This window comes from Pan troglodytes, chromosome 14 (genome assembly GCF_028858775.2).
Source record: "Pan troglodytes isolate AG18354 chromosome 14, NHGRI_mPanTro3-v2.0_pri, whole genome shotgun sequence".
NCBI classification, from domain to species: domain Eukaryota; kingdom Metazoa; phylum Chordata; class Mammalia; order Primates; family Hominidae; genus Pan; species Pan troglodytes.
Window position 1 is genome coordinate 112,144,626 of NC_072412.2, and position 27,852 is coordinate 112,172,477.

General features: G+C 37.6%; 1 protein-coding gene across 2 annotated transcripts; it reads right to left on the reverse strand.

The window, feature by feature from the left end:
• Nucleotides 1–2,943: 2,943 nt before the first annotated feature.
• ARGLU1 (arginine and glutamate rich 1) lies at nt 2,944–27,639 on the reverse strand. Of its 2 annotated transcripts, none has more exons than XR_010150559.1 (4): nt 27,293–27,639; nt 17,303–19,400; nt 16,792–16,875; nt 2,944–3,781 (listed from the first exon to the last, which is right to left on the reverse strand). XR_010150559.1 is itself a non-coding variant. In XM_509724.7 (4 exons), the coding sequence occupies exons 1-4, from the start codon at nt 27,637–27,639 to the stop codon at nt 3,617–3,619; spliced, it is 822 nt and encodes a 273-aa protein (XP_509724.2). In that variant the 3' UTR covers nt 2,944–3,616. The 2 variants fall into 2 exon arrangements, 1 of the variants encoding a protein (XP_509724.2); XM_509724.7 differs by having other exon boundaries at nt 19,175–19,400.
• Nucleotides 27,640–27,852: the final 213 nt, after the last annotated feature.

Genomic DNA, 27,852 nt, shown 5'->3' on the forward strand with positions numbered 1-27,852 from the left:
GAGAGAAACAGCTGGATCACTGGAGTTACTATTCTCTAATGTACTGGCTCTTTAGAGCTAGAGCAAAAAATAAAAATATAAAAATAGAACTGTCCCAACATCCTCTGATCAACCACTGTAGGCTCAGAAAAAGATAAATCTTCAAGTATGACTTCCAATTAAGTTTTAATTTCTAAACCCAATAATGACTTAGGTATAAAAGCACTTAACTTGTGGAACACTTACATAGATGTAAAAGCAACCACTCTGATTTGTATTACTTTGTAATATCAGAAGAAAGTTCCAAAGAAATACTTAATGGAGTAAGAAGCTAGTTATTTCTCTCACACACGCAAATCCCTTAATTAGGTCTTCTGTATCCCCCACTTCCACTGTTTGCCAGCACTAAATCAGTTACTCTAGAACCAATACTGGATGGATGGATGGATGGATGGATGGATGGATGGATGGATAGATTAGGTAATACAATCCACTCATCTTAAGCATATCTACAAAGTAAACAGTGTAGTTTATCAGCAAATGCAAATCTTCTAGATTACTGCACCACATTTTCCATCATCACGGACAACTGAATGTTAAAAGCCAAAAACAACGCAAGAGTAAACAAAAAACGTTACAGACAACAAAGATAGTGAAAGAATCAAGACCACTGTTAAATGGCAATTCAACAGATCAAAAAAGTAGGGTCTATTGCTTGGGCTTCCACACTCATTCTAGACTTCCAGGTTGAGGCTTTTACCTTCAGCAGTCCCTTGAGGTCCTCTGATTAGTAACACTAGTACTTGTTCACAAGGCTCTCCTGGAAGGGGGAGGAGAGCCTCAAAAATTAGGATAGCCTGTCTTCAGTATTTCTCATGGCCATTAATACAAAACAGATGAATGGTTTTGCATGTAAAGATGCAGAAAATTTAGACAACTGAAAACAGACGCTCTAATGGATAGAAATAGCTTTGGAGAAATGTCAGTGAAGTGACAGGCTCCTCATAAAATGAGGCATTAGAAATGATACATAGAGTTCAACAAGCCAGGATTCTACGCTTACTATACTTAGAAAATTGAAAAAATACAAACCACTGAAAATTCTTAAGATACTGCTAAATCCAGGACAGGTGGTGATACAAAAAAAAAAAAAGCTATGGACACATACTAGCACAGTAAATGAATACGGAGATTACTTAGAGTAGAAATAGTCTGATTTGCTGCATCTTCATAAGGGAAACTGAAGTAGGTAAAATCTCATACTACAAACCCCTTCCCCAATTTAAAGCATTAAAGAGTCCTCACACCAAGCTAATTTAAAGGTTTAGTTTATACAATTGATAATTCTGCAAACCACAATATGTCAATAACTACATACTGTAATAAAAATAAACAAAGTCATAGTTAATTCTATAATGCATTAAGAATAACCTAAAAAAACAAATTGTGAATAAAGGCATATTTAATAAATTAGGGAACATCTTAACTTCTAATAGACTGGGGGAAATTTTTAAGTTTTTTATGTACACAAAGGCAGTGGGAACAAATGAAAAAAACAAATTACTACATTGTTGCAGCACATTAAAGACTGGATGGTGTATATTATTCACAATTACATCCTCTTTCCCATAGCCTGGCAGAGGAAAGTAGTTACCAAGCACAGGAACAATTTCAACATCTCATTGGAGTCTCCAACAGCAAGCAGATACTGCAGGATGTCATTAAGCAACTTACTGTCACTTCACACCATATGTGGCAGTAAGAAACTTAAAAAAAAAATTAAAAGGCACGCATAAGCTGATTTCAAATATTTTAAGTCCAGGCTACTCTGTTTAGATACAATGTTTTGAACACTTGTATAGAACAGTTTTTAAATAAACATTTCCAAAAACTTGAATACAGAACTTAGGAACCATGAATCTTCACCAAAAAAAGTTACATTGAAAAAAAAAAAAGATTCATGAAATAATTACAGCTAACCTATATTTAGAGATAAAATATTTTTTGGCAACCTATATTCTTTAGGAAAATAAAATGTTTGATTTTAGAGTAAGTAGTATGTTTACTAAAAGTTCTCACTATATTTCATGCCTATTTAAAATTCTACCTTTAAAGATCTTTAAACTGATTTTATATTGTTCCTTACCACAATTAGACTCATTGAAGAGCTCAAAACTAAAGCAACAGCATTTTTCCTAGCATGCACACACAAAATAATCTACCATTTAGTCATCTCTTTAGCTTATGTTTTCAATTTTTAAGAATAATCAAACTGTCTAAAAAATATTGGGCAAAAATAAAAATATTTTCTCTACTTGATGACATGTTTATGCATCTCAGGTAGCATTTTAGATCAATGTCCTTTTCTTGAATGTTTTAATACCAGTATACTTAAACATATGTTAAGAGTAAATGAGGCAGATTCTAGTGTATAAAATGAAAGCCATTCATAAGATTTCACATGCAAAAAAAAAAAAAATTCATAAAGTTCAAATGTGTTTGTCCTAAAAATAAACGTGCAAGTACACTACACAATGAAAATGACTCGACCATCTTAGCCTTTTTTTGACAGTATAAAGCTAGTTCTTTCTGATGGCCCACTCTGAAAACGATCTCAGATTCCATAACTTAAAAGCATTTTTCTAGCCTTTATTAAGTATACTTTGTGATAATACTTATATCCTAAAACAGAGGCACAGGTTTGAGAATTTAAATCTTCTGGATGTTGTTAGTCTTTCTTAAAGGTAACACTGATGCCATTTGCTCTATCAGCATAAAGTTGATATTTGTAAAAATAGCCATTAAATACTAATTCACAAGTATATTTAATGTACATATAAACCCTATGTTAAAAGTATAAACAAGAGGAAATATAGTTCTAAGACTTCTAAATGGTTGACCATCAAAAAGTGAACCACCCTCTTTAAGACTTAACATAACTTTAAAAAAAATTGCTTCAACATATGAATTTAAGACTTTACTTTATTCAGCAAAATCATTTATTTACACAATGGGGAATGCTGGTTTGATTTTGTCAATGAAATAAAAACAAAATGAACAGAGACAATACTGAACTGTATATATACTTTGTATCAGAGTTGACCAACTGTTTCCTTACCTGTATCAGGAACATCAAGAGCAACAGTATCACAAGGACACTGGTTTAACAATACACCACATAGGTCCAGTAATACCCTGGGAATTTCCCAATGCAATCACCAACTTTTTCTTTTTTTATAAATATATAAAAAAACAAAAAGTCAGCAAAACCAGCATTATGATGTAGCAAACAGAGTATAACTCTGAAGTCAGTGGGGTCAGTAAAAGCCTTATCAGACCATCCATAGTTTTACAATGTGATCTGCTCTTCCTCAGACCACTAATATAGAATCCAAACAGGTGAAAAATACGTCACTCCTTAGAATACAACAATGATCTGATAAGGATTTGACTTAGTGGAAGGAAAAAAAAAAAAAAAAAAAAAGGGAATTGCAGAGCATAGCCCCTATTAGAACAAGCTAACTTTCCAGATTTTACAAATTAAAAAAACAAAAACAAAAACAAAAAACCACTTCAACATGAAGCTACCATACAAAGTTTTTCCATTTTTCTTTGTAAAAAGTTCAGAGTTTGCAATTTAATCCTGGGTTTTTAATGAGAAGGACAGTTTTGGCCTGGACTTCCCCTTGCCCAGGATAATTTTTTGTTCTTCTTTTTGTTGACGTTGTCGTTCTTGTTCTAGTTTCATCCTTTCCTCATGAATCTTTCTTTGTTCTTCAACAATTCTCAACTGTTCTTCGGCCTGAAAGTTAAAAGTAAAAATTAATTATAGAAATGTATTAAAAATTATCATATGTACCCCTGCAATAGGTGTTATCTATTATGTATCTACAAAAAAATTTTTAATGCAAATGCAAAAAAGGGGGTAAAAACAAGGACTTCCTATGAATTACATGCCTTCAAAATATTTTAGTTATGAGGTGACAACTTACACACAATGGCATGTGTCATAAAATCTGACTAAGGTCACATAGTTTAAGTGGTAGAGAAAAAAGAATTAAGAAAATTAAAAGAGAACCCTTTATTAATTACATCTACATTTTCTTTCATTTTCAATGAAAATAAATGAACAAATTATGGAAAAGCATTTACACATTTTGGAAATGGAAATTAATTTCCACAAATCACATGTTGAGATCATGACAGATTTTGTGCTATACCTATTTTTATCTCTAACTTCATTGTACCAGATTAATAGATTGTTAATTATAAACCGAGGTACAGATTTACTCAAAGAGCAGGTTATCTACCAATTACCATATTTATAGTTGAACGGCATACACACACACAAAAAAACAGAAACATAGGAAAAAATCTCCACTGGGGCTTTTTGTGTGGTCAAATCATGCTGAAAAAAAGGGACTATATTATAGTATCAGTAGACAACCAAGAAACACGACAGACCCAATTACCTGAAGAAAAATATTACAAAACCTTCTGACCTAACTATAAAGTGCTATCTAATTTCAAAAGGACACTGGTATAACTGATTCCACTCCTGCAGTGCCTTCAACTCCTTCCATGTCAAGCAACTTCCTTCCCGCATTCTTCCACAGATTTCCCCCTCTTTACCAAAGTCAGGCCCTTCTCATGCTTCCTAGAGATACCATACACACATCTTCAATTCTCAATTCTCAACCAAGCACAATTTTAATCCCTTCCCCAAGGGGACATTAGGCAATGCATGGAGATGATTCTGGCTGCCACAACTGGGAATGGCTCCTGGCATCTAGTGGGTGGAAGACTGGGACAATGCTACACGTCCTATAATATGGAAGACAGCTCCCACAACAAAGAATGATCCAATCAGTGCCAAAATTGAGAAAGCCTGCTCTAACCCTTTTTAATATCAGTTATCATGATTTATCCTTTTTCCCCTCTATCTGACAGTGATCTTAAAACATTCGCTGCATCCTTTGAGCTGCCTACCTATTCCCATTCAAAGTCAAATTTTAGGTCATTGATTCCATCTCCATTATTCTACTAAAATTTTCTTCTGTATGGTCAAAATCTATCAAATTCGGTGATTTTTCTCTTTATTCAAATAAATTCTTCTGTTCACTTAAGTCTTTTAAAAATGTTCTCTCTTCTGATACATTCTCTAATGCCACACACTAATTACTTCTTTTGTCTCCATTGATACATATGTATTTTTTAAATAAAGTGTAATGTGACTGGTTTACAGGTATTTATGGCAGAGGAAGATGGAAAAGGTAACAGGACTCCGGTATGCAATAAAAAATGTTGAGATTTTATCTTAAGTAGCAAAAAGGGAAGAACGCAAACAAAGAAGTTTAGACAGCAATGTGACGTAGACTAAAAGATAGGTCTTGGAACAAATCAACCACAGTCAAGTAAGGTTGGAGATAACATAGATCAGAATTACAAGCAGTGAGAGAATCTGGCAGGTGAGCATGGTGGAAAATCCAACAGAGAGCTAAAATGTATCTTTAAGATACAGCTCTCCAAAACCTTTTTCCCATGCTACATTTAGACCTGGCTACTGGACACATCCACCTGGGAGACCTAGGACTTGCTTCAAAATTCAACATGTTTTAAGATTTAACTTCTTCCACTTTATCCTTAAAATAAATCTGCCCTTTACACTTTCCCTTCTGCCAATCAAATTCTATAGCTTTATTTCATCTCTTTCTTCTTCAGTCAAGTTTGCTAATTCTTGTTTTATATTCTCTGCCTAGAGTTTATTTTCATTTCTTTTGCCAGCTTCATCAGTTTAGGGCCACATATCTTTTGTACATCTAAAATGGTGCCCGTTTCCAGTGTGTCCTTCAATCCATCCTACACGACACTGCCAGACTCACCTTTCTTGACCACTGCTCACTCTTTCTTGTTCTCAAATTGCCAATGATATCCACTGTCCATGGCATACAGCTTAACTTCCTAAAGTATAATGTTTCTCTAAGACAAGATTTTCTATAACCTGGCTCCAGCTTTGTTTCTACTCCTCTTCTAAATTCTCCTTTCTATCTTGTTCCCCCGTCTTTTGCTCATGCCATTCTTTCCTTCTATGGAAATCCTACCTGTACATCAGAATCTATTTCAAATAGCCACTCTCTTCCTTAGGCTTTCACTGATATTACAACAAAAAGAACTGCCTGCTATCGGTCATCATTAGTGAATTCATATGCCAATCACTTTATCCAGTTTTAATAAATCATCACAAATTTGGGGTAAGAGCTTAGTGTGTGCAACTGAATCAAGATGTAGTAAGGGTTCTTTGGATGTGTGCGTGTGCCTAAGAAACATTTTATCAATATAAATACTCAGATTCACTTTCTTCTAAGGTTCTAACTCAACCCTACGAAAGCATCCTAGAGCCCTGGAGAGTGAGGGTACATAAAGAACATCACAACCTTAATCCATAAGAGAAATCTAATGAACATTACAAATATACCATTTTTTACCCTAGAAGACAGAAATTCAAAGTGTGACAGCACACTGCTGTGGTTTCAGTATGTCCCCCAAAGGTCGCTGTTAGAATTAACTGGCATTGTTAACAGTATTAAGATGTGGGGCATTTAAGCAGTGATTAGGCCATGAGGGGTTCATTCTCATGAATGGATTAATTCTGTTATTACCCGAGTGGGATGTGGGTTGGTTACCATGGGAATGGGCTCCTGATAAAAAGATGAGTCTGGCCACCACTTTTCTCTCTCTCTAGGGTCCTCTCTGTCTAGCTTGCTCGCCATGTGATGCCTTCCACCATGGGGAAACCTCATGGGATGCCTGTGCCATGTTCTTAGGCTTCCCGGCTTCCAGAACCCTGAGCCAAATATTTTTATAAATTACCCTGTTAGAGCAGCAAAAAATGGACTAACACACATATGCTATCATATAAAGAGCACTCTCACACTATCAAAATTACATCTTCATAATACTTTATGCCAGCAAGTACATTTTCTGGAATTTACATTATGTACTTGTACAGCAATGTGCAAATTTTGCACCCATTCGAAACTGATATATTTACAGGGTTACATATTACAACACAGTTTATAGAAAGAAAAGAATGTGAAAAAAACCCAAATATCCACCAATATGGGGTACACTAAATAAATTACTGAAGATATATAAAGGAGAATATTGTATAGCCATTAAAAACAAGAGGAAAAAAGGAGGCCCCTATGTTCCGCAATGGAAAAATCTCCAAGTTACACTGTTAAATGAAAAAAAGAAAGTTCCATGTGTACATGCTACTTTTGTGCAATAAAGGGAGAATTAAAATATTATGCATTTATATCTGCCTGAATATGCTTTTACAGACATTCTGAAAAGATTTTAAAAACCCGTAACTGAGTACACTTTTGGAGATGGGGTTGGGAATTGGGGATTGGGTTGGGGGTAAGGTAAAGGGACTTCACTGTTTCTCTTCCTAAAAAAACAAAATTTGAACCATGTGATCATTTTGCCTAATTAAAAACAAGATTTTTAAAGTAAAGCAACTTCCTTCAGATAAAATACTAATTCTGCACTTTAGATTGGGTAAAGAATCAAGTTTCTTCACTTAGGTCTACAAATACAGAAGGCAAAAGTGTGTTGTGTATGTATGTACAGAAGAGTTGATTTTCTCTGGGACTACGGCTCAACAATGTTAATCACCAATGCTAGGCATACAGTGCCTACTAGAAGTATTTAATGCAATGATTTAAAAATTAGTTGAATATACTGTCTATATACAAATATTGGTATTTTGTTCTACTGTGGCTTTAAGCATAAATCTTAATTACACTTTGACAAAAAAAAAGACTATTCAAACACTAACAACCGTCATCTCTCATTTTAATATAGTCTCTCAAGTGATAAAAGCTGGTTTCCTGTTCATCCACCACTTGTAAGTGTGGTATGACCCTATACCTTATTTGCTAGGTATTTTCCTAAATCCTACCCTCTCTCTGTGGTAACTTTTTCTTTCCTGATGACTTGACTTGCCAGAGAATACAACCATTGCTCCTTTCCCTGCTTGTTTCACATTTATGCACAAGAAAGCAGTATTTGCATGGGGGGTTGGGGATGCATATATGTATTTATACAGATGAGTAATACTAAGCAACTCACTCACAAGGATTACGTAGTGGACAGCTTGGAGGCCAAGGAGAAAGCTAACATCCACAATACCAGAACCATTACACTGGGGCAGACCCTCCTAGCCATTATGCCCATAACCCTGTTCAATCTCACAAAGGTGGCTTTCAACTTTGTACCCCAAGCTAAAGAGTGACTGGTGGTAAGAAGTACACACACACAAAAAATGTTCCATTATAGTTAAAAGGCCTACTTACCCCTCCCAGTAATCTCTGCCCTATTTTATTTATTTATTTATTTTTAGACAGAGTCTTGCTCTTGTTGCCCAGGCTGGAGTGCAATGACACGATCTCGGCTCACTGCAACCTCCGCCTCCCGGGTTCATGCGATTCTCCTGCCTCAGCCTCCCGAGTAGCTGGGACTACAGGTGCGTGCCACAACGCCCGGCTCCTTTTTTTGTAGTATTTTAGTAGAGACGGAGTTTCATCTTGTTAGCCAGGATGGTCTAGATCTTCTGACCTTGTGATCTGCCTGCCTTGGCCTCCCAAAGTGCTGGGATTACAGGCGTGAGCCACTGTGCCCGGCCTCTGCCCTACCGTCTTTACCCAGAGGATCTACTGATTTTATAAAGATTACCTTTCTAAGCATTCTCCTTCTTAAACTGTCTATAAATTTAATCAAGGTAGTTCTTAGCAACAGTCCCTTTAGCAGAGATACTGAAATCTATTCTCTATTTGAAATATATGTAACTTTATAAAATTTTAAAAAGCCATAGAAATATTTCTTTTCAAGAGTGATTATAGAAATGGATGACAAACAGCACAATTAGAAACTATGCCACTATTCAGAAAAGTGATTTCTACATTTTAAACCTTCCAAGATAAACAGCCTGATCCACTCTGCCATTTATAATTTTAATTCCTTTATTCATCTTCCCTTCCATAACTTTTTAAATGTATATCCCATTTTAGATAACCAATGAATAAAAAAATGAAAAAAATATATGTGATACGATTAGTTCTGACACTTAGTAAACTACGTCAGTACATTTTTCTGAGGTATTCCATGTACAACGTTAAATAACAGAAGGGTAAAACGCAAGGATCCCCTTCATCCCTGTGACAACATATTTATTCTCACAGTTACCTCCTTAGGGTTTCTAATATGCCAAACCATCATTACGGGATATCATTAGCTACCATCTAAATTCCTATCACCACCTACTCCCTTTACCCCCTTTTATTCTTAATTCCCCTCTTGTGACATTTATATATAATCTTAAATCATTTTTGAAACTTCAACCTTAGATAATATCTCCATGGATTCCATGTTACCTGAAGTGAAGACAACTGTTTCAAAAGGAGGAAGTGACTGAGATTGAGCTTTGTATGCAATATTATGTACAAAAAGCACTGCCTGAGCACTCTGGAGAGACTGCTGTATAATTTTGCCAAGGAAAATCAGATGCCTTTGGGATTTTCTTTATACTTTCTGTTCTAAAATTTCACAAATAAAGGTATTACCTAGATGTGGCTCTTTTAATCTTCTGTATCCTACATTCTCTCTTTTTACAGTTCTTCTGTCTTGGTCATTCACTATTTTGTGCACTAAGTTTTCCTTAAATGCTTAGGGATACCTGGCATGAGTTTGTTAGGAATGATTACATCAGGAGTGTCTTCTCTGGTTCCTACAACAGACTTCCCCCTGCGTCCCGGCTTTTTCATACCTCTTCACTCACCAAGTTTATTAGTTCTCCCTCACAGTTTCTAAGAACTGCTACTTTGGTGATTCAAGGCCCCATCTTTTGACTGGCCTTCAGTGGCTTCGTGTGTCCAATTTGTGTCCTACAAACCCATCCTTCACAATGTCAATACACTCACTCATGTCCAGAAATTTATTTTTTAAATTACTGTCCCAAATACATTAACATAAGGTCTTCAACCAGCTTTTTATCTTAACAATCAGGAAAAAACCTCTCGCTCTCTGAAAATCCTTACCTGACTTACCCAAAACTTCATTTCAAATTAAAATATTTGACATTTACATTTGGTGCCTTATTTTTCCTAAGTATTGTACCATTTCAACTTATAGAAATGCTCACTCTACTATAAGATACCCTGTTCTTTTTCCAACTGTGTTCATTTCCTGTGGCCACTGTAACAAACTGCAACTGGATGAAATTTATTATGGAGGCAAGAAGTCCAAAATCAGTATCACTGGAACAAAAATCAAAAGTGTTGGCAGGGACACACTTCCTCCAGAGGTTCTATGGGAGAATCTGTTCCCTGCCTCTTCCAGCTTCTGGTGGCTGCCAAGGTTTCTTGGTGTGTGGACACTTCACTCCAAGGTCAACATCCTCAAATCTGTGTTTGTTTTCACATCACCTTTCCTATGTGCGTGGATTCTGTCAGGAGTCTGAACACCTTCCTTCATCGTGTCATGTGTCTTTTTCAGTACCAGTTGGCAGTTTCTGCTGACACAACATTCTCAGAAACTTTGGAGGTCCCCTACACGTCACATCATTAAACATCGTTCTCCATAGATATTTCCTGGATAATCTCATCTATTTCTGGCTTTTACTGAGACAGTACGGGAACCTATGAGTTACATGCATAGTTTCTTCCACACAAACAAAAGGCTGTCTAGCAATACCCCTGGCCTTCTTTCCAGAGACAGTTTTTCTAACAGCGAACACCTTTTGCCATCTGAGTAGCCTGAGATATTCCCAACATCCAGTGCTGGTGGTTCTTTCTATACTTATCAGTTCATTCTTCAATTTAGCTCTTCTTGCCACTTTACTATAAACAGGAAGAAACCAGGCTACAACTTCAACACTTACTTAGAATTCTCAGCTAAATATGAAAAAGTTTTAACTTCTGCCTTATATACAACTGTAGGACACAATTCAGCCAAGCTTTCTATCACTTATAGAAAGGATCTCTTTCCCTCCAGTTTATATGTTCCTAATTTGCTTCTGAGCCCTAACCAGAAGCACCTTTAAAATCCACATTTTTGCCAACAGTCTTTAAAGGCAACATATGCATTTTCTATCATGTGACTCAAAACTGGAGCCTCTACCCACTGTCCAATTCCAAAACCACTTCCACATTTTTAGGTAACATATTACCACAAACTAAACAGCTCAAAACAAATTTATTCTGGAGGCCAGCAGTCTGAAATCAGTATCACTGGGCTGAAAGCAAGGTGTCAGCAGGGTGTCCATTCTCCTTCTGGAGTCTTTAGCGGAGAGTCTGCTCCTTGTCTCTTACAGCTTCTGGTGGCTGCGAGGATTCCTTGGCTTCAGCCTACATCACTTCAATCTTCAACGCCAACATTTCCAAATCTCTCTCCTCTGTCTTTACTTAGCTTCCTTCTCCTGTCTGTGCTATATGCTAAAATTTCCCTCTGCCTCTCTAAGAAAACATGTGATGGCATTTAAGGCCCACCAGATAATCCAGAATAAACTCCCCATTGCAAGATACTTAATCACATCTGCAAAAGCCCCGCCCTCCTTGTCATATATGGGCACATTCAAATTCCAGGCACTAGAATACAGATTGTTTTTCATGGAGAGAGGACAGAAGGGATTTTTCAGCCTACCATACAAACTCATTTAAAAGAAAGCCATCTCGCAAAGCAAACTCTGGTTTATTTTAAACTTATGTATGTGGTACACATTTGATATATAAGCAACTTTCAAACATGGCATATCTTTTCTTCTCTCAAACTGCTGAGATAACAAACTGGTGAGATACAAAGTGGTATAACACGATGAACTTGGCAAGGGGTGAGAAGAAAACTATTTCATTAGTAAAGAGATCTGTAAATCTAGAATTTATAACTTGCATATACTTTAAAACCCCAAACACCCCCATCTCCCATCAAAAGTAATTTGTCCTTCCTTTGACCAGTATGTTACCTAAAATTTTATTAGAAATTATCAATCTATCAATCTATTATTATAGTTTAGGCGTTTACACCAGATTCACTAACCAGGTTGTACGGTTTGTATTTTACAATCTTGACAAGGGTATAGATTGAGAGTTTCTTCCTTCTGCTGACACAACCTTCTGGAAGAGTATTTTATTCTATAGCAAAATCTATCCCCAATTTTTAAGTCTGTTTCCCTCTCCAAAAAAGTAAAATTCATATACATTTCAGAACAGTATCTGAGATTTTCCCAGGCACATCACAAAAACACCATGAAGAAGACTTCAAAAAATTTTAAGCATTATTTTTAACAAAAGAAAATTAAAATTTTCCATTGTATTAACCCTTCAAATACCTAAAGATAGTTATGTGTCGCCAACACTAACTCAAGAACAAAGAACAATCTGCCAAAAAGCCAAGTCAAGTCATATTTGGATGCTTTTACTTTGTAAATAAAGTATGTTTGTTGGTTAATACTTTTGTCTCTGTTGACAAACCAAATATCTTGGTACACAATGTGGAACTGAAAAAAACAGTAACTACCCATGGATTAGAGCACTTAATGATTTTCACATATGGATGAGCTCGTGTGGCTAGGCTAACACATTCCTTATTAGTCATTACGGGGTTCAATCTGTGAACTTGTGTCACAAAAGGCTACTTAAAAGTCAAAAGTATGACTTTAACTTCTTTACTAGTATTTCTATGTGATAAAAAAGTGATATATATTACTTGTAGCATGTAGAAACTGAAGAAAAGTATAAAGTTACACGTAAGACTACCAATTAAGGATAACTATTTTTAGCATTTTGGCTTATTTTTCTGTCTCTTAAAATGTGCAAGTATATGTTTCTCAAAATAAAAGGATCATATTGGATATATAAATTTTGTATTTAGCTACCTCCTATTTTGAATTTCCCCTGAATTATCAAATACTTTTTGGCTACAGAAAAACCCACTGTGTAATAATAATGAATCCAACAACTTGGACATTTCTATTTTAAATAATTTGAGGGTATCTTTGTACGTAAATTCATTTGTAAATGATTCTATCTCATGAGATAAATTCTTAGACACAGAATTAAAGTTTTTTATATTTACTGATTTACTGTTAATTGTCTTTGGAAACTGTTACACCCATTTAAATTCTCATGATCATCAGGTAAAGAGGTATCTGTATAATAACCCGCCAACACAGGACACTATGAAAAACAATGGCTTTAGGGGATTTCTATTAAGGAAAAAGAAAAGAGGGGGACATTTCTTTGCTTCTCTGAGGTTGAGATATATTTTCAGAAATTTATTGTAGTTGCTTCTTGTCCTACTTGTGTACAAATCTCCTTTTTAATTAGGAAGTTAGTCTTCTTTACTGATCTGTAACATCATTGTATTATTTTTTCAGTTAAAATGTTTAAGAAATCTCCCTCCCCACTTCCAAGGTACTTTCATTATCAACTTGTCTTTTCTATAATCCACTTTCCACACCAACTTCTTAGCATACATAAAGTTGGATGGCTGCTACTTTACTATAGCTACTTCTCCCAATATCCCAAGTTTCCACGCCCTAGCCTTTGTTTTATTCTACTACCCCAAAGGCCTTTGCCCTGTTTCATTTCCTCACACTCTTGTCTACCTCCTAACAGAATTTCCACCTATCCATCAGGGCCCAGCTCAAGGGACTACCTCTTCTAGGAAGGTTTCCGAGGCCACCCAGGGCAACTATGTCATTATCTTACATTACCTATACCACTTACCAAATATTTCCATGGTATTAGTAACTTTTTTTGGAGTTGTCTTTGTTTCCAAAATATGTTAAATTATTTTAAAGCACTTAATGGCTTGTCTACTTTTTCATCAAGTTGCTTTTCTCAATATAGACTTTAGCAAACAGTTACCTTTGATCACCCTTCATCATTCATCACTTTCTAGAGGCCAGAATGCTTCTCATTCTTCTTGCTTTATATGGTATCAAGTACTTTTAATAGGAGTTTGAATGTATTTTACATATTTCCCAATAAACATACATAAAGATTAAAGAATAGTGCTCAAAATTGAGAGGAAGGGGAAGGAAAAAGGCAATAAAAGTGGAAGTGGGCCTCAACGTGTACCGTGCCATCTTTATACATTTTTTGTCTCCTCCTACACAAAGAATACCCTACTTTTCCTGCCAGCATATGACTACCAACAGAACCAAATAAAAAACTTTTCTTGGCCGGGCGCGGTAGCTCACGCCTGTAATCCCAGCACTTTGGGAGGACGGTGCGGGTGGATCACAAGGTCAAGAGTTTGAGACCAGCCTGGCCAACATACTGAAACCCCGTCTCTACTAAAAACACAAAAATTAGCCAGGTGTGGTGGGCAACTGTAGTCCCAGCACTTTGGGAGGACGGTGCGGGTGGATCACAAGGTCAAGAGTTTGAGACCAGCCTGGCCAACATACTGAAACCCCGTCTCTACTAAAAACACAAAAATTAGCCAGGTGTGGTGGGCACCTGTAGTCCCAGCTACTCAGGAGGCTGAGGCAGGAGGATTGCTTGAATCTGGAAGGCGGAGGTTGCAGTGAGCCGAGACTCCGCCACTGCACTCCAGCCTAGGCAACACAGCGAGATTCCATAAAAAAAAGAAAAAAAAAATTTTCTCCAGTATCAATTTACTGTGCTCCCAACTTTATTGAACACTATAAGCAAACATGTTAAATATGTTCAAATTCTTACTCAACTTTCTCAAATCCAAGCCTCTTTTTCCCTAAGATATGTTTTTTACTGAAGTTTATCACAAGCATGCCATCAGAATAGTGTCACTCTGGGCCAGGAGCGGTGGCTCACACCTGTAATCCCAGCACTTTGGGAAGCCAAGGCGGGTGGATCACCTGAGGTCAGGAGTTCGAGACCAGCCTGATCAACATGGTAAAACCCCATCTCTACTAAAACAGAAAAATTAGCCGGGCATGGTGGTGGGTGCCTGTAATCTCAGCTACTCGGGAGGCTGAGGCAGGAGAATAGCCTGAACCCACCCAGGAGGTGGAGGCTGCAATGACCTGAGACTGCGCCATTGCACTTCAGCCTGGGCAACAAGAGCAAAACTCCGTCTCAAAAACAAAACAAAGCAAGAATAGTGTCACTCTGATCAAATCTACATCTGTGTGATCTAGAAAAGTGCTAATGTTAAGCATGGCCCACAGACCACTTATAATCTACAAACTAATCAATCCCCAACAAGGACAAATCAATATAAGGGTTTTAGAAGTTTTTACAGCAATATGACCTCATTTTTCTAGTAATTCATCTTAATTGTATTTTGCAAAAGTAGAGGTCTGAGACAAACTGGGATTAAAAAACAAAAACAGAACTTTTACTACCATTTGAGAATTATTAGGTTATGACTACCAATATTTTTTCCAGTGATCACACACCGAAAGTCATATTTTTTATTTTTCATGTGGGCAAATAATAGAGGACTGTAAGAATAATGCAAGGAGGCCAAGCCGTCCCTAGCTACCACAGGGTCAGAAGGGATCAAGATCTTGGCTGGGCACACCAAGCTTCCAGGCCACCCACATAATGAACCCACCACAGCTATCCAATCTCTTTAACATGTCCTAAAAGGAGGTCCAGTTCCACCTGCTCAGTAATTTTGCTTCAGTGATTTAACTGTCAACCATATTTTTTTCTTCTTTTCTGAAACATCCATGCCTCACAAACCAGAGTGTATTTACCCTTCAAAGCTCAACCTTCTAACCTCAAATTCAGATTGAACACTTTCCCTCTTCTTCCTATCTGCACTGAGGTTCTCTCCTCATATGGAATCCCAGAATAACTAAAAAAAAAAGTTATCACATACTTATTCATAAGCATGCAGCAATATAACTTAGAATGACTCATCCACTTCACATTCCTATTGCTTTTTCTACCTTAGCAGATTTTAAGATTTTCTTTGGGAAAGCGGATTATGGCCTTCCAATAGATTCCATTATGGCCTTCACAAATACCAGGTGATATTTACCAAGAATCCATTGTGCCATGCTCACTAAGTTATCTGGAGTATTTCTAGCATTATCTCTTATCCAGAGTACTCTATTTTTCAGAAGATGATGTTCTAGAAACAACTGCCCCGTATTAACTTTTTACATTCTTATTAAGGTTATTTATGGTCTTCCTTCATCCCTACTCTCAATGGGATCCACTGTTAACTACTCAGACCCACTTGGATATTTTTCTGTACATTTATAACCACAAAATTTCTTTATACCATGTAACTGGAGCTTACAACTTGCTTTCCCCCACCCCCATCTTTCTATATTATATAATTATCGAAGACTCTGTATTTCTTAAGATTATAAACTAGGAATAGGAAATTACTCCGGTGCACTTACTATCAAATAAATACTATCTACTCCTGGTAACAAGCCAACTAACACAAAGTAAAATGCTGCATATTATAGTTGGTTTAAATATACCCCCAAGCTTTTGTTGTTGCTATTAGTTTTTTAGGCATAGGAGAATGTGAATGAGGTTAGGAAAGAAAAAACTGGGGATAGAGAACAAAATAATTTCCCCAGAAAACTTGTTTTTTAAAATAACTGCAAATTTTGGAGTTCTGTCCAGATTGGAAGGAAAAATCTCAATTGTTCCTATCCTTGCCTCAAAAAGCCTTTAAAGTTAGTCCTGAGAATCCCCCCAAAATAAGTCAAATTATAGGGCACAAAAATCAATCCACAAAATCTGAAAAAAGGAAATAAAGCAAAATACAAAACACTTTTCACATATGCTTTACACTTACCAGTTTGGCTTGTGCTTCTGCAATTTTTCGGTTATTCTCTTCCAGTATTCGCTCTAGCTCCTCACGTTTTGCACGTTCTTCCTCCTAAAGGGGAGGATATGTTAAGATATTAGAAAAACAAAATGTTTATTTTTATTGATAAATATTTACTAATCTTCCTCTGAACTTTTTTGATATGACTTACAGGGTAGCTTTATAGCTACCTTCTGTCTGACAAATGATAAATTGTGCAGTCACTAAAATTGGTTTCTAGCACTAAATTTAAATCATCCCTCCCAGTCCAAACAGCAACCAACTAAACCCTCCCTAATGATAGTTTCCTGGCAATTATTACTAATACTTTAATATCACACAAATCAACAAGGACAACTACAAAACTGGATAGTATTTACCAAATTAAAAAAATAATATATAAAATATAAATAAAGTGAATATTTGTCTCACCAATTATGTATACCTACGTATTCTTTACCTATACTCCTTTAATCAGCATTAAAAGTTGAATATTTACTGTCTTGTCCAGTGTCCTGCAGAGTGTGCTCCTCGGCTGCCATACGCGCCAGCTTCCTCTTTAAAATGATTTGTACTGTTAGCTTGGCAATACCTGCATCAGCAGCTCAACCATTTATAAAGAAACAACATACAAGGAAGGCTGAGCTGAGGAATGCAGATGTTTATGGTAAGAAGGAACAAAAAATGTAATTCATCATTCCTAAGGCAAACAATTAATAAGAAAAATACATTTACTGTTAGTGAAAAATACAAATGGTAATCCATACTTCATGGAACTACGGGCTTCTTCCATGGGGAAAATGGACTTAACATTCAGATGTTGACAATTTCGGAAGGCAGCTTATATTGTCATCTACAATCTGAACTGAAACTCAGAAATCCAGGGGATGCATGGTCAGGAAATAAAATTCTTCAACTTATTTTTTCTTGGAGAATTTAATGAGATTTTATAATGCAAACTGTATGAAGACTGCTTGATGGCTTGAGCAGTGTTCAGATCACAGCATACATATTCAAATGATTTTAATATTTGGAAAGACTGTCAGAGGGTTGTGTCCGTGTAAAAAAAAAATTGTTAATATGAAACAAAAAAAGCAAATGAAGAGAAAAAAATCTTACTATGATTAATAACTCGCTACAAGACAGCACCATTACTCCAAAAATATCTTCATTATTAAAAGCACTGATATAAATAAAAATTTCATACATTCAATTTTATAGTCTGTGAAACCCACTATAAATATAAGCATGTATATCTAGTTAAAGACAGGACAAGGGAAAATGCATTTTAAAAGCTAAGCTTACCAGAAAGCAAAGAGATTTAATATGTCAACTTGTCCACAATAATGCCAAGATGAAAAATGACAATGAGTCTTAATTATTTTGAGTCAAATATTTCAGTTCAAGAAAATACAACTACAGGATTTCCTACATCACACACCAATGGGATTCATATTCATTATGCAAACTATGGTGAGGACACTCAGGGCTGTAAAGTAATTTGCCTTGAGTGTTTCAGTGACTTTCACCAAGTTTTTGGATCCTGGAGTAATCAGTGCAAATAAGCCATAAAGCTTCAGTAGCAAATTACTGTCTCACAGAAAGACATTTTCAACTTCTGCTCCAGCTGCTGATAAAACAAATCATGTGTTTAGCTTGACTCCAGACAAGGACAACCTGTTCCTTCATAACTCTCTAGAGAAAAAAAGGAGTTGTTAGTAGATACTAAAAAAAGTGGATGAATAATCTGGATATTTTTCCTAAAAAGATTCCTTGAAACACATTAGGAAAATGGAGGGCCTTATGATCAGAATGCTAGAATTAGTCCATTGTGCTGAAGCAGGGTTTAGGGGAGGGAGTGAGGGATAAAAGAAGGAAAAAAAGAAGAGTGAGAAAACCTATTTATCAAAGCAGGTGCTATCACTCAATGTTAGGCCCTGCTCTTTTTAATCTGACTGAAGGCAAAAGCCTCTCACAGTCTAGGTAACAGAGTGACAGAATAGAAGAATATACAACCACAGGTGGATTTTTAACCTTTTCCCTTTACCACTCCCTGTCTCCCCACCGTCCTCCCAAAAAAGAATGTAAGTCCTGCAGCCATGGCAAAAGTTTCAAACACTTCTCAAATAGCCAGTTCCATTAAATCAAAAAGTATCCTTGAATATGTTTTATAAAAGCTTCCAACTTTTAAGTTATCAGTCAGCACTTCTGAATAGGCTAAAAAATTAACTTTCGCAGCAATGTTAAGTTTAGACGAGAAAGGAATTAGATAGTCTGTATTCCATCTCTTTCTGAACTGAGCAGGAGGCAGAACCCAACACTGAAAGTTTTGCCATGGACTGTCTCTACTTTCCAAACGACCGAGCGTTACCTCTCTAGCTTTTTGTGCTGCAAGCTCAGCTTGTCTCTGTCGCTCGAGTTCTTCGAGCAACTGCTTTTCCATGATGCGTTTGGCTTCCTCCACCCTTCGGAGAACTTCTCGTTCAATTTCATCCTTCCTTTTCTCCAGTTCTTCCTCCACCCTTTTTGCCACCAATTCTTCTACTCTTCGTGCTGTTTCTTCCTCGATGAGTTTTTCTTCTATTTCTTGCTGTCGACTAGCAAACAAAGTGCAAAAAACGAGTTAGGTATTTATTTTTAAAACTATAAATTTAAACAAAACTAGTTTTAAGTCTATCAAGCCATTGAGCCTGATATTATTCAGTGATTTTTTCAGAATTCATTTCCATGTCACATTTAAGGAAATGACAGAAATTCAAATGAATATAAAATCTTTTTTTCCTTTATCATATTCTAAATACAGGAGAACAGGTATATACAAAGAGCCTAATTCATTAGTTCTAATTTAGGAACAATAAATCCGGACAGAAAATCTATTCTGTTATCGACTTTATAATCAGAGGACAAGTTGTTAAAACATATGGATTTGCTCATTTGCCAATCCCTTCGTCTGGGGCTGAGCTACAGAGAAGGAGAAATTATGTAGCAGGCAACTCAGATTGGCTGAATTCATTTCCCGCTAAGCAAAGAGAGAATAAATATAGATTGAAGAGATTCAGACTGCTGGACTAATAGTGCGTAGTTTTTACTGAAAATATGACCAACTTAAGTTTTGAACTGAAGTTCTTTAGCTTTATAGTTCCTTACTATGTCTTTTCTTCCTTTTGTTAATTTTCAATTAAAAGCTCCTCTAGAAATGAGAAAGTGGGTAAAAATATATTTTTATTACCAGAAAAAGTTCAATAAAGCATGATACTACAGTTTTAATTACTCCAATCCCATTTTGATATTATATACCAATTTACTCAAAATAAAATTCTGTGCTGAAATTACTGACATTCATCAAGGCACCACTGGAAATCCTGCACATTTCATACCAATGATATTCAGTGACAGCCACCAGTCATATGTGTCTGGTCCAAACTGAAATTTAGTATGAAGAAAAAGAATATAAATGATCTCCTATTTTTATTTGATTGCGTGTTAAAAATGATATTTTGGATAAAAATATACAACAAAATTAATTTCATCCATTTCTTAAAGTTACTAAAAAAAATTTTACATTGCATATATTGTTCATACTATTTCTAGTTAATAGCACTCTGAGACAATAATTTGTGCTGAATGAATACATTCTGAGGCTCTTGCAGTAAATCTCAATCCTAAGAGGACGATTCATGTTCCAACTTTCTCACAACTCTCAAAATTAAATAAAACCTGCAACCTTTATCTTTTGATGACTCATTTGACATACATATATATGAGAATCATTCAATTTATCGTTTAAGTAAAGACTTTATAGTTTCTAAGTGACCTTTAAATACCCCAATCCACTTCAACTCAACTCTATTCTTCGGGATGATTCAATTCTCACCCAGGGGCTCTCATTTTCAACTCCTGTTACTTATTCAGTGATAACACACTAACACCAATGTGTCTTAACCTGATTCATTTCAGTTTCTACATTTATCCTCTACATTCTTCTGTCAAGGAGACAGTAGGTACTAGAGAAAGAATATTTTCCTTTAAGGGCCTAGATGTTTGCCCAACACTCATTCTCAGGACTTTGTTGTTTGAAGTCTTTATCTACAGCAGCTCAGTGAGAGAGCAGGTATCTTCCCCAATACTAAAAAAAAATCAATCACTGGGAGCATATAAAAGGAAACCAGACAGCAACTTCAATAGAAATTAAATCACATTTCCATATAAAATGTTGTTTCTCTACTTCACCCAAAAGGAAAGAAAACTAATCAATGAAACAAGGCTGACAACTGTTGAATCTGGATAATGAGTACCCAAGAATAATAATAATAATCTGCCTTTATGTATATGTAAATTTCTCATAATAAAGTGTACACACATACACACACACTTTTGCTAGTTGGTTCTTCTGAAATTAGTAAATGTAGAGAAGCCTAAGAAGAAACTTAATATTTAAAATTTCAAAACCAGTACAATGTGACTTTTAATTAACAATACTAAGTGGATCATAGTACCGACTATTAAAAAAAAAAGGATAATGTAACACAGTTCCAATTAAAATTCCACACAAAGTAGAAAGAAGGCCCTAGGAGTAAAAAGTTGCCATCTTAAGAATTTGGTGAAGGCAGAAGAGACCTGATACACACTCAAGGTTATTTTTGGCAGTCAAGCCATCCCTCAGCAAAAGCGCAGTGGCTAACAGAGCCTCATTTCCATAGCTTTGGTCAGTAAGGAGAAAATGAGCCAAATAAATTTACTTACAGCAAATGCCAAATCAGAATGTCAGTTCCCTGCTTCTATTTCCACTGATGACATCAAACCAGAGGGCCCATGTAACAGGCAGTACAGGCAGGCCGTGGGCTGCTCCGCTGCTAAGGAGTCAATTCTAACTACAGCTCGGCGACTTTATAGCCCAAAGGGAGGGCAAGTGGAAAGTCCCACGCTCAACTGAAACACTGGAGAATGAGAAATGACCTAGTGCAGTTTCTCACAAAGCTGCTTATCTCCTTTTGTTCCTGGAGGAACTGCAAGGCATCCCAATATGAAAATGAAGCTTTGCAACAGGCAGGGTTCAGGGTACCACAGCAAAACTGTTTGCCTGCAAGTGTTAGCAAGAATATAATTTCTGCTGTTTTTCTTGGTAAAATTAAAAATGCTACTTCAGTAATCAGAAAAAAACTTTAAATCAAATTTTAGAAACAATGCTGAAGGAAAGCTCAATTTTATCCCCTCGCCATACACTGAATTCAGCAAACCAATGAGCACATATACAACTGAATTAAGCATGAGTTCATCTTTACTGATGGCAAATTTATCATCATAATCAATGATAAAACCACTATTATGCCTACTCCCATAAGAGGCACTGAACTTTCTTGAGTGGGTCAGTGTCTTGCAAAATAGGTATCATCTAACAGCCTATTCACTCCTCAAAACCCTTGCCATAGCAGTTCTCACCCTCATGATGTTCTTTTCTCTAATGTTTTCCTCATGCTCCTCTGCTGAATATCCATTCCCCTGCCAATAATATGTTATACTGACGAAAGCATTAAATCAAGATCTTCAAGGTTTTCAATGGAAATGGTATAATACTAGGTCCTATTTTCTCTGTGCTCTCAGGTATTTTAAAAACACTAGTCAGGCTGGGCACGGTGGCTCACGCCTGTAATCCCAGCACTTTGGGAGGCCCAGGCAGGTGGATCATGAGGTCAGGAGATCGAGACCATCCTGGCTAACACGGTGAAACCCCAACTCTACTAAAAATAAAAATAAATAAATAAATAAAAAATAAAAATTAGCTGGGTGTGGTGGCGGGCGCCTGCAGTCCCAGCTACTCGGGAGGCTGAGGCAGGAGAATGAGCTGAGATTGCGCCACTGCACCACTGCACTCCAGCCTGGGCGACAGAGCAACACCCTGTCTCAAAAAAAAAAAAAAAAAAAAAAAAAAAACCACTAGTCACACTGAACTTTAAAATGCTAACTATTAAAAACAAAACAGTAAGGCTACAGCACTTCGGCACTGTTACAGAGTAACTGGCACCATTATTTTAAAACATCTTTAAAATGGGGGAACTCAATCCTAGGGGTTTACTTCTAGGAATCGCTTAATAATTATTAGCAAACAGCATTTACTTATTACTTAATAGGTAACATATAATATTGTGCCAAAAGCTTTATATACCATGTCATCATTTAAATCTCATAATTATTCCTATGCAGTGGGTATGTATCCCATTTTTACTGAGGAAACTAAGAACAAGGAGCTGAAGTTTCTAGACTCGAGCACACTGGATGTTGCTGAGCTGTTTCTCTGAACCTAAGTAGATGCCAAAGCTAACGATCTCAAGCAAGCACTATACTACCACCCTACACCGGTTTCTGCAGGACAAATAAGCAAGGCAAAGACAAGCACACAGATTTAACGACCAAAAAAAGGAAGAAAAAAGTACAGGCCAGGCACGGTGGCTCACATTTGTAATCCCAGCACTTTGGGAGGCTGAGGTAGAAGGATTACTTGAGGCCAGGAGTTCAAGATCAGCCTGGGAAACATAGTGACTCTGTCTCTACAAAAATAATAAATAAATAAATGAATACATATTCTTAACATCAGCTAGGTCTTATGCCTTAATGTTCTGTCAGAGCCTTAACCTCCAAAAATATGCGGTTCCATATAATCAATTTTCTCCTAAAAGCTCTTCTTTGCTCTCACAATGAACTGCCCAAATATTCTAAGAATCACTTATATAGATCCCAGTTCAGTGTAGATACTCTAATTTAGAAGGCTCTTAATCCGTCATCCAGTTGAACACGGAGGATATTCGAACCTAGATATCACAGGCTAGAGTAAGTTACTATGCCATTAACATTTTCCTGATTTGCTGCAAGTTATTTTCAGTTGTCTATTTTTTCAACAGTTAATACAACATGCATGCAGCATCTCAAAAGAGCATTTAAGAAAATGGTGCTACTGGTGTGGGGGAGGGGTGAGAAGAACCACACTGAATGGCTGGGACGCAAGGATGAGAGGAAGATCTTTTGAACTGAATTTTGAACCATGTGAATTGCCTATTCAAAATTGAGGGCAAAAGTCTTTAAAAATGTAAAGGCCTACCTTTTCAGCATTAAGATTACAACCATAAGATCACTTCTGAAATTCATCAGGCTCGGTCTGGCTCCATGTAAGTTAGTTACATTAAATAACATTACTTATTGAGAACTATTACATGCCAAGTATCACCTACTTTAAATACATTATCTCCAATTTTCACAACAAGCAAGACAGATTATCTCCATTTCACAGATTTAAAAACAAGGTTAGAGGGAGGTGATTTATTCAACAACTCAGAATTACAAGTGGTAAACCAATAAGATTTCCAATCTTACCAAAGAATTCCTAATTAGTTAAACCCAATGGTTGATTCTTATTTTACGGTCTCTTTCCATCTAACTAGATTTATTGTAAGGGCACTTGACACTATGCATTTTTACCATATTCCTTTCTGCTTCCACCATAGGCTCTTCTCCCTCTTCCTAATTGCAAATACGGGCATGTCCTAAGGTTCTTTCAGTCCCTTGAATGAACCGCTCTCCTCTCTCCACACTCTCCCTGGGTCATTCCATACACTCTCAAGGTTTCACGACATTCAGCGAAGCCCCTCTCAGCTAGGCTTCAGTCTCACATGATCAAGTCTGGATAAACTCAGTACAGTATATCCAAAACTAGTGCTCACAGTGAAGGCACCATTCTCTTATCCCCTTTCCCTCTCCCTTATCCACTATTTAAAAAGTTTCTGACATTTTTACCAGTACCTGCCACATGGTTGTTACTGAAACATTTGGTAGATGAGTTGCAACAGCCACACTATAAACATGAGAACCAACATTCTTTTTCTTAAGTCCCACATTCCATTTAATATACCCTGAATGTTTCTTAAATCTGTCCCTCTTTTCCATTCCAACAACCATCCTCACTACTCCTGTGTAAACTTCTGTACCCACCTCTTAGTTTCCATCCTACACAACAATCAAAACAAAAAAGGCACCATGTCATTCACCTGCTTAAAATCCTTCCCGTTTCTAGGATGCAATCCAAGCTCTTTAATATGACATACAATAACCCTAACATGATTCCCAGCCTCTATTTACCTCTCCAGTCACTCCATGACTTAAATATTTATAGAACTTCGTGTTCTAAGTCAACAGTCACCTGATTATTCCACTTTTAAGACCATTTCCTCTATTTTGGCAGGAGTCGGGGGAGGAGGCTCTTTTCTGTGCTCCACGTATGTCCTATACCTTGCCTGACATTGTCATATTCTTATATCCTCCACCCACACAGGATACTTCCTTTATACAGTTTATATTATTGTCACTAAATTTACTACACTGTATTATTGCCTATTTAATGATCTGTCTTTGAGCTAGATCAAGCTCTTGGAGAAGGGCCAATCATCTTTATATTAACAGTGCCTAGCACAGTGCCTGGCACTTGTTAAATGCTCAATAAACATCAGTTAAATGAATAAAATAACCAACAGGATATGTAGACTGAAAACTGTTTCCTTACATTGCCAAAGCTCCAACACTTAAGTCTTTCCATTGTTTCTTTTGCATTGTTTCCAAGACATTAGAATATATTAAATAAAATGCCTATTGCACGGCACCCAGGAATTTAGAGTACAAGTGGCTGCTAGTCCTGGTCCCTTCTCCCTCCTAAATACTATTGGCAGTTTGTGTCTTCTCTCAAACCAGAGAACCATATAGCTCCTCTATTTGCCATATTTCATTCCTGAATTTCTTCTCTGCTATACATGCGAAACCTGCTAAATGCTTCTATTTATTCTTTGCATACCAAGTTTCTTTTCATTTTTCCTACATATCTTAGCTTTCTAGTGAAAGGCAAGTTATTACTCTTTGGAGGTCTCCTTTGTTTTCACATGTAGAAATTATCTCAGCAATGTCTTAGGTAACTTTTCATACATCCATCTAATTGATAGCTATTTGAGATCTTTACAGCTAAGGGCCTTGTTGCAGACCCAAAAGTTGTATTCTACAAAATCAAGGTTTAATTTGAAACGATTACTTGAACTTTGTTTTCATATATATCACTGACAGTTCTAAGTACAGGAAAAATGAGTGTTGCATGTGTTTTAAAGGAGTGTTGGAAGCAAAACAGCTCCAGGTACAGCTTCCTCTGTAATATTAGTGCTCCAGTCCTACCTTTTAGTAACTTTGGTTTTAGAAACAAGCTGTGTGTGTGTGCTGGAAAATCTACCTAACACAAACCCAACTACAGAAAACTACAAACCCTGCAGTCAATTCAGCACACATAAACTCGCCTCGAGAAAATCATAAATTCGGTAACGTTCTTGCTTCATGAGCACTTTCTAAATATTCACTGAAGAACTGACCAAGTACGGCTGGTTCAATAGGGAGTTAGTAGGACTGTTCAAATCTACTTTTCAATGCGGTTTTTGGAAACTGAATACCCAGAGCATCAAAGTACGATGATCATAAAGCAAAACACACAACAAATCCCTAAATTTTAAAACCCAAAAATTCCTTTAGTTTGGGATTATTTATCCACATCTACTTTCATAGCCAGAAATACTTGAGAGCTGACATTTTCGGAAACACACTCTAACTCTAGTTTTCACTAAATATCCTTCATGGGAGCAACGCCAAAATAAAATCAACTCTTCAAGTGTCTTCTGAAGAAGCACAGTGTAAGGGAAACAACAAAACTGCACGTGTTTGCTACAGGAATAGAAAGCAAGTTAAAAAAGCGGTAGGCTTTGGGATGGTGATTACACAGGTGAATTCAAAGGTCAAAAAACTCATCGCACTGTACACTTAAGGTCTATGCTTTTTTTTTTTTTAACATCTCAAGGAAGGGGTGAGGGTGTAGGCTCAAGGGGAAAAAAGCAATCCCAACACCTTAACAACAGGAATACACTAAAGTGAAAATGCATTTTTCTGGCGGACCACCTAAAGTGTATGATTCCCGAGATTAGTTAAGTCCTGTCCCAAATTTGAGCTTCAATAGAATGCTTCTGGCCAGCTGTGATTCGCATCTCAAAGGTTAATTCCCTTCTCTCTCCTTCTCAAGCCGACCAGCAAACGCTCACCACCCTCCACATCTGCAGGCCAGCTCGCTCACGGCCTCACAAGCCAACGCAGCTCTCCGACCTCACTCCGAACTCCACCCCTACTTCCGGGACACCACTCCTCTCTCGCGCCAAAATCGCCTTCTCTTATTTAAACCCTTTCTGCTCAAGCCCTCGAATTTTCCATCCCGAACAACTTCTGGGTCTGTCCCACCCCAAGCTTTCCAAACGCCAAGCCTGCCCGCCCCGCCGCCGCCTCTCCGACCCGTTCCCGCGCCCGGTCCCCAGCCCCGGACCGTCCCCGCCATTCTCCCGGCCCGCACCGTCCCGCCCCGGCCCCACGCCCTCGCCCCGCGCCCTGCTCTCCGCACGCCCCGGTCCCTCCCCGCGCGGGCACTCACATTTTTCGCTGCCGCTCGAACTCCGCTTTCTTCTCCTCCTCCTCTCGCTTCTGCTTCTCGTCCAGGCTGCTGCGCTTGCTCACCGTGCGCCCGAAGATGTCGATGCGGTCGGGCGGGGACGAGGCGCGCTCCCGGTCCCGCTCGCGCCGGGACACGGCCGTGTTGGTGGAGCGCGAACGGGACCGCGACTCCCGCCGCCGGTTCCGTTTACTTTCCCGAGATTTGGAACGCTTCCGCACGCGCTCCTTGTCCCGGGATCGCGACCGGGACCGGCTGCGCTTCTTGTTGTGCTTGCTGCTCTTGGTGTGCTTGGAGCGGGACGAGCTCCGGCTCCGAGACCGGCCCATCCTTCCGGGAAACGCTCTAACCGCTCGCCTCAGGCCCCTCACGCGGCCAGTTCCCCTCGCCTCCGCCTTCGAACGCGGGCTGGCGGTTCTACCGAGGCCGGAGGAAAGAAAGGTGTCGGCCAACAGACTTTATGCCTTTTCCCGGCGTCTACAGCTGCCACGAAGGCCGCCTCCAACGAGAAACCCGTAGCGCCAGGCGTCCCTAAGATGGCA